Source organism: Cervus canadensis, chromosome 6, assembly GCF_019320065.1.
Source record: "Cervus canadensis isolate Bull #8, Minnesota chromosome 6, ASM1932006v1, whole genome shotgun sequence".
NCBI lineage: Eukaryota > Metazoa > Chordata > Mammalia > Artiodactyla > Cervidae > Cervus > Cervus canadensis.
Window position 1 is genome coordinate 22,697,456 of NC_057391.1, and position 10,456 is coordinate 22,707,911.

General features: G+C 41.5%; 1 gene segment (V, D, J or C); it reads left to right on the forward strand.

Moving 5' to 3' along the window:
• The first annotated feature begins 8,212 nt into the window (after positions 1-8,212).
• LOC122444233 lies at positions 8,213-8,947 on the forward strand. The segment is given in 2 exon segments: positions 8,213-8,342; positions 8,559-8,947. Coding segments are annotated over 2 exon segments (438 nt in total).
• Positions 8,948-10,456: the final 1,509 nt, after the last annotated feature.

Below are 10,456 nucleotides of genomic sequence, written 5' to 3' on the forward strand. Positions count from 1 at the left end.
CCACTCAGCGTTTTCTGAGTCTGCGTGGTATGCTCTCTTCACCCTCGTATGATGGATCAAGGGACAATACCTGCAACTTTAACTGAGGAAAATTTGTCGACACCTGTTTTATTATGGGAGGGGGCCTCCCATACACAATTTCGTATGGAGAATAGCCTTGGGACTGTGGGGTCATCCTGAGTCTGAGCAGAGCCATCGGAAGCAAGTCCACCCAGGAGCAGTCAGTCTCTACGATCCACTTGGAGAGTCTCTTTAAGTGTCCGGTTGGTTCATTCCACCATCTCAGAACTCTGGGCCTATATGCAGTGTGCAGTTTCCATTTGATGTTTAAAGTTTTGCTTACTTGTACTAAATCAGCTACAAAAGCCGGGCCATTGTCTGATCCAATGCTGGGAGGGAACCCAAATCTGGGAACTATTTCCCCAAGCAGGCACCGGGCTACTTCTGATGCTCTTTCAGTCCAGGTAGGAAAAGCTTTTACCCATCTCGGGAACTTACATACCATGACCAGCAGATAATGGTAGTGTCGGTGAGGTTTCATTTCAGTGAAGTCCACTCCCAGGTGTTCAAGGGGCAGCGTGCCTTTCAGCTGAATACCTGGAGGTTTTTGTCTGAATACCCGAGAGGCAGCATTAACCTGAGAGCAGGCAGCATGGCCTAGGTGGGTCGCTTGGTGTGTCTGGCTTACCAGAGTGTGTGCCAGCTCCTCCGGTACCAATAATTTGCCACTTGGCAATTCCCACCATCCCTTTTCAGTCGTGATGGCCCCTTCCACTCTGGCTAACCTGACAGCTGTTGTCCTTGTTTTATCAGGCTAGTGCCATCAGTATATAGGACCCAATTAGGGTCTGGAACCTTGAGCCCTTCTTTACAACAAACCCCAGATACCTTACCTCCTCTTTGTAGATCTGTGCCTTCTTCTTTGACACCAGGTAACCTGCTTCCATCAACAGCTGGAGCAGTGCATTTGTCCCTTTCCAGCATTTTTCCTTGGTCTCAGGCAGACAGCAGCAGGTCATCCCCATATTGTAGGAGCCGACATCCATACTTTTCCGGATGGAATGAGTGCAGGTCAGAAGCCAAGGCTTCCCCAAAGATGGCTGGGAAGTTTTTAAACCCTTGTGGGGGAGTCCAGATGAGCTGTTGTTTGGTGCTCCTGACTAGATCTTCCCATTCAAAGGCAAAGATGGGCTGTGATGCTGGGGCGAGGCGTATGCAGAAGGCATCCTTGAGATCTAGGCAAGTGTAAACTTTAGTCCTCGGCGGGAGGAGGCTAAGTAAGGTATAGGGGTTTGGAACAGTGAGGTGTAAAGTCACAGTAGCCTGGTTGACTAGCCTGAGATCTTGTACAGGCCTATAGCCCTGTCCTCCTTCCCTTTTGACTGGCAGGATTGGCGTATTCCAAGCCGACTGGCACTCTACTAGAATGCCTGCTTGTTTCAATCTATTGATGTGGGGCAGTGTGCTGGCTCAGGCCTCTATCCGTAGCGGGTACTGGCACTTTCTAACCGGGATGGTGCCTGGTTTGAGTTCTATTATCACTGGGGCTTGATGTTCAGCCAGCCTCGGGGGGATGGGGGTTGTCTTCCACCCAGACCTCAGGGAATAATTGAGTTAGCTTTCTCTCATGCTCTTCCAGCCCACCCGGTTCTTCCTTTGGAGGCTCATGCAACCTCCACTCATCTTGGGGTGGTATTGAGAGAGAGAGCAAATAAGTCATAGTGCCCATCCAGAAGGTGGGCCTCTCCTCAGGGGAGAGTCACTTGTGCTCCTAGTTTGGAGAGCAAGTGTCTTCCCAACAGGGGTACTGGGCACTCAGGAATGTAGAGGAATTTATGAATCACTTGGTGCCCCCCATCTGACATTTTCTGGGCTGGCAAAATGATTTAATCATCTCTTCTCCAGATACCCCAGTTACATCGGTAGTCTTTTTGGACAGTGGTGCCACAGATTTTGTTACTACCGACAGTTCTGCTCCTGTATCCACCATGAGGTCAATGTTTTGGTCCCCCACTTTTAAGGCTACCATGGGCTCTCGGGGACCTGATATCTCTGAGCCCTGGCAGCCCTAGTTAATTTCCAAGTCAGCAAGCCCCACAACTGCAGGAGCTTCCTCTTCCTTCCTTGCCTTAGGGCATTCATTCTTCCAGTGGCCAAAAGCTCGGGCACACTGGTTTGGCTGTAATGGGGCCAGGGGCCTCCCTTGGGACCAGTTGAAGGACTGTCCTGTCCCTGGGGCAGATGAGGTTTTCTGGAGGGCCCGAGATAGACTTTTCCAGAGCAGCAGCTTGCACTGTAAGTCTCTTGTCTGTTCTCTTTCATTCCCTCCGGCTCTCTGGCAGAGCGCAGTCTCTGCTTAATTTCAACGTCTCCCTCCCCTTCCTGTCAGTACTCACCCGGAGAGGCGGGTATAGCTTGGGTGGTTTGGTTGGAGCCGGATCCTGGAAGTGTTGGCCAGAGGCTTCTATCACCGGGATCGGAACCTGCCCAAACGGCGGCTCTACGACCTCCAGGAAAGCTGGCGGAGGAGCAGTGGCTGTTGCAGAAACTTGGCAGATGTACTTTTAATAGGCCATAAAATGCCAATAAAATGCCAGAGAAAAAGCTTTTAATTTGTTTAAGCTCTAGAAATTACTCATCTGAAAATAAACAGCACTGAGACATCCTGCCAGAGTTAAAATATACACTTTTTGAGTACACAAAAAGAGAAAGTGAAAAGAAAATCAGATCATCTGGCTTAGCAGTGGGAGACATGCCCCCAAGATGTTAGTCTATATTGTAACTAATACACAAATTCAGCAAAGTTGCAGGATACAAAATTAATCTGCATTCCAATAATGAACTATCTGGAAGAGATATTAAGAAAACAATTCTTTTTCCATCACATCAGAAAGAAAATACTTAAGAATAACTTTAAGCAAAGAAGTATAGACTTGTATATTGAAATCTGTAAGACTTTGATTATAGAAATTGAAGACAAAAATTAATGAGAAGATACTTTGTTCTTACAGACCAAAAAAAAAAAAATCAATTGCTAAAATATCCATACTACCCAAAGCAATCTACATATTCAATGAAACCTCTATCAAAATTCAATGACATTTTTCATGGGGATAGAATAAACAAACCCTAAGATTTATATGAGAGACAATAGACTACCAATAGCCAAAGTGAACTAGAGAAAGATCAGAACTGAAGGCATCACATGACCTTATTTCAAACTACATTACAAAACTATAGTAATAAAAACAGTGTGTGTGTTTTTTGGCATTAAACAAAGACACATAGATCAATGGAGCGAAATAGAGAACCCAGAAATAAACCCTTGTATACATGGTCAATTCACAGCAAAGAACTCAAGAAAGGAACATCTCTTCAATAAGTGGTATTATGAGAAATGGCAAGCTACATGCAAAAGAATGAAATTGGACTCATCAAAATGGATTTTAGAATTGAATATAAGAACCACAACAATAAAGCTTAGAAGAAACATAGGGGGTAAGTTCCTTGACAACGGTATTGGCCAGTTTTTTTTGTATTTGACACTAAAAGCAAGGACAACAAGAGCGGAAAAAAAAAAAAGTAAAAAACAAGTGTGACTACATCAAACTAATAAGCTTATGTCCGGCAAAAGAAGCCATCAACAAAACGAAAAGGCAACCTACAGAGTGAGAGCAAATATTGCCCAAACATATATCTGATAAGGGGCTAATACCCAAAATATATAAATATCTTGTATAGTCATTAGAACAATAGTCTGTTTTAAAAGTAGGCTGATGATCTGAATAAACATTTTCCCAAAAAAGACATACTAATGACCAGAAGGTAAATCAGAAGATGCTCATCATCACTAATCATCAGGGAAATAAAAGTCAAAACCAAAAAGACCTATCACTTTACATCTACCAGAATGGCTACTATCAAAAAGACAGGGAATAAAAAATTTTGACAAGAATGTAGAAGAAAGGGAACCCTGCCCACTGTTGCTGGAAATATAAATTGGTGCAGCTTCTATGGAAACAGTATGGAGGTTCCTCAAAAAATTAAAACTAGCTCTACTATGATATTCAGCATTTCTACTTCTGAGTATTCATCTGAAGAAAATGAAGTCACTATCTCAAAAAGATATCTGTACCCCACATTTATTGCAGTTCATCTACAACAGCTGAGACATGGAAACAACCTGTGTCCTTTGACAGATGAATGGATAAAGAAAATATGGTAAAAAAATAAATTTTTTCATAGATTTACAACAACATGAATGAATCTTGATGGCACAATACTAAGTGAAATAAATCAGGCAGACAAAGTCAAATACTGTATGAAATCATTTATATGTGGAATCTAAGACACAGATGCAGGAACACACACACACACAGACATATAGACACACAGACACACACACACTCAGACCTCATAGATACAGAGAATAGACTGGGGGTGTAGGGTGTGGAATAGGTGACTATGTTCAAAAGACAGAAACATCCAGTTATAAGAGAAATAAGTCCTGGGGATTCAATGTACAGCATGATGACTATAAAAAAATTTTTTAATGATGTCAGTATGTAAACCCTCTAGGCTCTCAAAGATTTCTTTTTTAATTAAAAAAAAATTTTGGCTGCTCTGGGTCTTTGCTGCTGTACACAGGCATTCTCTAGTTGCACCAAGCAGGGGCTACTCTTGGTTGCAGTGCACAGGCTCACTGTCATGCCTTCTCTTGTTGTGAAACACAGGCTCTAGGAGCACAGGCTCAGTAGTTGCAGCATGCAGGCTCTAGGGCATGCAGGCTCGGTAGTTGTGGCTCACAGGCTCAGAAGTTGCGGCTCTTGGGCTCTAGAGCAAAAATGCCATAGATGTGGTGCCTGGGGTCAGTGGCTCCAGGGCATGTGGAACCTTCCCGGACCAGGGATTGAACCCATGTCCCCTGCATTGGCAGGTGACCTCCCATCCACTGTACCACCAGCGAAATCCTCTTGAAGTTTGTTTTGCTTTTTTTTTCTAGTGGTTTGAACAGTTGAATAACAAGTTTGGAATAGGATGTACAACTACTGGACTGGAGTATCTTTCATTGAAAGATGACTGAAATATGCAAAACTCAAAATAGGATGTAGTACCCAGATTGGAATGCAGGGTGAGCTTCAGAAGACAGTCACCAGAGATGTAAGAGTGAGGACTAGGGAAGATCTGGGAACCTCAGCAATAATTCTGTGCCCTCATATGCTATGTGAGTCTGGGAATTCCTATGAGGGAACCAAGGAGAATCCAAGGACAATCTATTATAAAATAACTCAGTTAGGTTTTCCCTGGTGGCTCAGTAAAGAATCTGCCTGCCAAAGCAGGAGACATTGGTTCAGTCCCTGATACAGGAAGATCCCACATGTCACGGAGCAGCTAATCCTGTGCACCACGACTATTGAGTCTATGATCTAGAGCCCATGCTCCACAGTCAGAGAAGCCACCGCAATGAGAAGTGCAGCTACAGAGTGACCCCTCTCTCTGCAGCTAGAGAACAGCCCGTGTAGCAATGAAGACCCAAAACACTCTAAATTAATAAATAAATAAAATTATAAAAAGAATAAGTTATTCTTATTGGGGTTTCTTTATGAGGTGTTGAAACAAAAATAGGATGTTTGAAAGTTGATCAATTTGATGTAAATGACTTCATTACATGAAATTTCAGAATAAAATGAAATAGAATTTTCATTCCTTCAATGTCAAGAAAGAGAAATCTTTTTATTTTAGAAAACATATATAATGAGAATTATAAGATTGTACTAAAGAGTATAACTGCATCCATGACAGCAACATGGTCAAATATTTGAATTTAGAAGACCCATTGGTTCTTGCTTCCTAAACCTTTAATAAGTTAATCACAGAGTTACATCACAAATGAGTATGATTTCACAGCCATTACCATTTGGTATTCCAATAACGACTGGAGAGATTGCAGAAGTCAGAAGTTTATTCTGTGTTCATTTGTCTGTGTGATATTTGCTATTCTGAAGTTATGTGCTAAAGTTACCAGTTCACATGGTTTGGTGGGAAAGTGGGAAGAAAAGGGAGCTCATGGCTTCTTGTTGGTCTTTTTTAGGGAAACTAGGGAGCAGTTAGTATAATTATCTTAGAATTAAAATCAGAAAGGCAAGAGAACAATCAGAACATGAATGAATATTTGTAATCCCAGCATGATTCATAATGAATTTGTTTCAGATAACGTCCCAGGTTTTAGAAGACATTAATTTACTACTAAATTTGGAAGTTTTAAGTAAAAAATCTCTTTCAATTTCGTCCTTCAACATTAAACTCTGGCTGTCCTTTACCGGGTATTATCATTTATTAGTAAATCACAAGGAAAGGCAGAACAATGTTTAGGACAGTCTAAATCTTCCAACCTGAGTGTCATAGCATGTTCAGACTTGATCCAGCCAGAAGCTACATTTTTCAGAGTCTGATTCTATAACGCAGCTGAGGGAACATGCACCTTTACTGTCAGGAACTCAGAGCAAGGCCATATCAACAAAGGGGAAAAACCGCCTTCACGCTGCTCCCCATGCTGTTGTGGGCATTTGTGGTGTTCTCTACTTAGTTACAAATAATTGGAAACCAGGACATCTGCTGCCTGCCAGCACCCAGAGGTGAAATGGAACAGACTAGATGTCTCAACTAAATATAAACTCTCCTCCCTGCATCACATTAATGTGTTATTTTGACTTTAAAATCGAAGAACCGGCACTGTTTTAGGCCTTTCTGTACTTTCTTTTCTACTTGTCTATTTGCCTTTGGTTCTTTTATATTAATTCAGCTGTTAAAACAATGAAATCAAATGGAAGATCGACAGTGACATTCTACATGATCATGTACAGTATACAAAACTTCAGTCACCAAATAGCGTGGTGTCAACATTTACTAAGTGTTTACAGATACCATATTTTCTAGGAGCGTGCTGTAGCATTGTGTCACAGAAAAATTCAGCATGCTTAGCTTGACTTTACAGAGAAAAATAACAAACCACTAACAAGAGAGACTGAACACTTTGGGGTAAAAAATATGACATCAGGACAATTTAAGGACACCTGATCTAATAAATACAATTCTACTTGTAAAGGCAGCAGGATTGAATATACTGATGCTCTTCAAAGTCTATTAAGTAAAACTCAATGTCAGATTTCAAAGATTAATATTTTTTCCTGTTAACCATTTCATAAAAAAACACACACAACTGAATAGATTCTGAAAGTCAGGAGTGATTTTTTATCATTTGATATTGAAGTAAGTAACTTTATTTATTGGAAAATATAAACAAAGACCTAGAACCAAGTGAGAAAAGAAAAAGATATGTTAATTATTTTGGAAAAGACTGCCTTTTGTCAAGAAAGCTAAAGGGCTTCCCAGGTTGAGCTAGTGTTAAAGAGCCCATCTGCCAGTGCAGGAGATGTAAGAGTTTGATCCCTGGGTTGGGAGCCCACTCCAGTGTTCTTGCCTGCAGAATCCCCATGGACAGAGGAGCCTGGCAGGTTAGAGTCCATGGGGTTGGACAGAGCCGCACAGGACTGAAGCAGCAGCACAGCACACACATGAGAAAGTTAAGATCCGTGAGTTTGTTTTATTGTGTGTTTTTTAAAGAGTCATTAAATTCTGGATAAAGAAATGTAAGCATCGGCTAAATGAATGATCAGAATGACCAGTAAGTAGATTACAGGAAGGATTCGTAGTGTATACTACTATGTTTTGAATGGGCTGGCAAAATTATTATCAATGTGTGTCAACTTACTGAGTCTTCTGTTTCTCTCAGCTCAAACCCTTAACGTGTGTGTGTTAGTCGCCCAGTCATGTCCAACTCTTTGGGACCCCATAGGCTGTAGCCGCTAGACTCCTCTATCCATGGAATTCTCCAAGCAAGAACACTGGAGTGGGTTGCCATTCCCTTCTCCCGGGTGATCTTCCTAACTCAGGGATCAAACCAGGGTCTCTTGAACTGCAGGCGTATTCTTTATCATCTGAGCCATCAGGGAAACTCTCAAACATATAATACTAACTGCTTTTTCCATAACCCTTTCAGGATCTACCTAACATAATAATCAGGGAAAGAAAATTAAACATCTGTGAGCCAAAAGTTTTTCCCATCTGTTAAAAAGACCATGTGATCTATGAACATGACAAACCCCACTTCCTGTCTGAGGAGTCACACATAGTCACACAGGTACTGTGTAAATGTGCCGCCAGGCACACAGAGACACTGAACTCTCAGCTTGAGGCAGGACTGAGCACATTTGTGCAGGGGAATCCACGCCTCATGCCGCTCTCCAGCCTGCCCTGGGTGTTCCTGGCCTTCACCTTCTCTGGTAGGGATGCTTCCAGGCATGGGTGTGAGTGTTCAGGGTGAAAGGACCGCACACAGGCACGTGATGCTTCACAGGGACTTGGTGGGGGAAGGAGGACTGGAGAAAAAGAAGCATTTTATAATTTCAATTTGATTTGCCTCTGGGTCCTAAATTAGTCTAAATCCCACACTATTTTATTTACTACTTCATTTCTGTTTTCTGATTTTTTCCCCATAGGATCCAGTGTGGCCCAGAAAGTAACTCAAGTCCAGACAGCTATATCCAGTCGAGTGGGGCAGACAGTCACCCTGAATTGTCGATATGAAGTAAGTTGGACCATGGACTACTACTACATTTTTTGGTATGAACAGCTTCCCAGTGGAGAGATGACCTTCCTTATTCGTCAGTATTCAGAACACCTGAATGCAAGGAATGGCCGCTACTCTGTAAACTTCCAGAAAGCAGATAAATCCATCAGCCTCATCATTTCAGCCTTACAGCTCGAAGACTCTGCAAAGTACTTCTGTGCTCTCTGGGAGCTCACAGTGCTTGAAGTAATGGGAAAAGCTGAACAAAAGCCCCAGAGCTTAATAAGAGAGAGCACACTGCTTCAGGACCTCAGTTGAAGTGCACACCTGCACATCCCAGAAGAGAAATGGTAGTCCTGTGGTTGCTTCATCTGTGGTCTGGATCAGAAGATTTAATTCTAAATAAAAGCTCCTTCTAGGTGGATCATCAGGCTACAGCTGGAACCAGGTGGGCCTGCCCCGCAGGAACTGGAGCCTGAAGAAGACAGGGAATCACTGTGGTTTCTCCCTCCCTTTGGTCCCCCAATTTCCCACCACTGCTTTGGGTCCCCCATTTGAGCAGGAGGCCAGTAGACGCTGGAACTGTGAAAGCACATCTTATCCCCTGCAACTCCTTTCTGGTGGATCCACTTCACAGCTCTTGCCTCCCCTTTCACTCAGAGATTCCTCTGACTGCCCAGGTTGATACAGGCTTTCAGCTCTTGCTAGTATCTTGATGCTTCCCATCTCTTCTTTGTTTTCCTTAACCCTGCCTGCAAATCTATAAATATTCCCTTCATTAAACTTTGTAGTTAAATCTTCAAGTAAATCAAAGATCTTTCTAGGTTATTTGGAAGTAGGTGTCCACAGTAATTTTCTACTAGTACATTCTTCTCTTGAGCTTTTGACTTTAAATCAATCATACAGAACATGTGTAAACTTGTCTAAAGCTATAAACTTGCTCCATAATAATTTAAAGTGACTGCTTCACTAAAATACACTCACATCACAAACCTGGGTATAGTTATCTGGAATCGTTATGAAAATCATTTCCTTAGTCCTGTCTTCTTAGACTTTGTGTCATTTTAAAGTACAATCAGGGAAGCAGACCATCAGCAATGTTGAATAAGAGATTAGTTATATATAAAAATTAGAACTCAGGCAGTTGCTCAAGTTGATGGAGTAGTCTATACAAGCAGAAAAGATACAAGCACCCTAATGTTCATTGCAGCACTAATTACAGTAGCATGGACATGGAAGCAACCTAAATGTCCAACGATGGAATAATAGATAAAAAAGATACAGCATATATATACAATTGAATATTATTCAGCCATGAGAAAGAACAAAACAGTGCCATTTGCAGTGGCATGGATGGACCTAAAGATTGTCATACTGAGTGAAGTAGGTCAGACAGAGAAAGACAAATATCCTCTGATATCTCTTTTATCAGATGGAATTTTAAAAAGTGGTATTTACAAATGAAGGTGTTTACAAAACAGAAATAGAATCCAGGATGTAGAAAACTAATCATGGTTACCAAAGGGGGAAAGGGATATGAGGGATAAACTGGCAGACTGGGATTCACATATACACACTACTATATATAAAATAGATAACTAATGAGAACCTCCTGTATAACACAGGAAACTCTACTCAATAATCTATAATGACCTATACAGAAGCACAATCTGAAAAAGAAAGGATATATGTATACATATAACTGATTTGCTATACAACAGAAACTAACATTGTAAAGCAACTATACTCCAATAAAAGTTAATTTAAAAAGTAGAGATAATAAATCTACTGGAAAAAATAAGAGCTATCAGAAGCTTGAAAAAACAG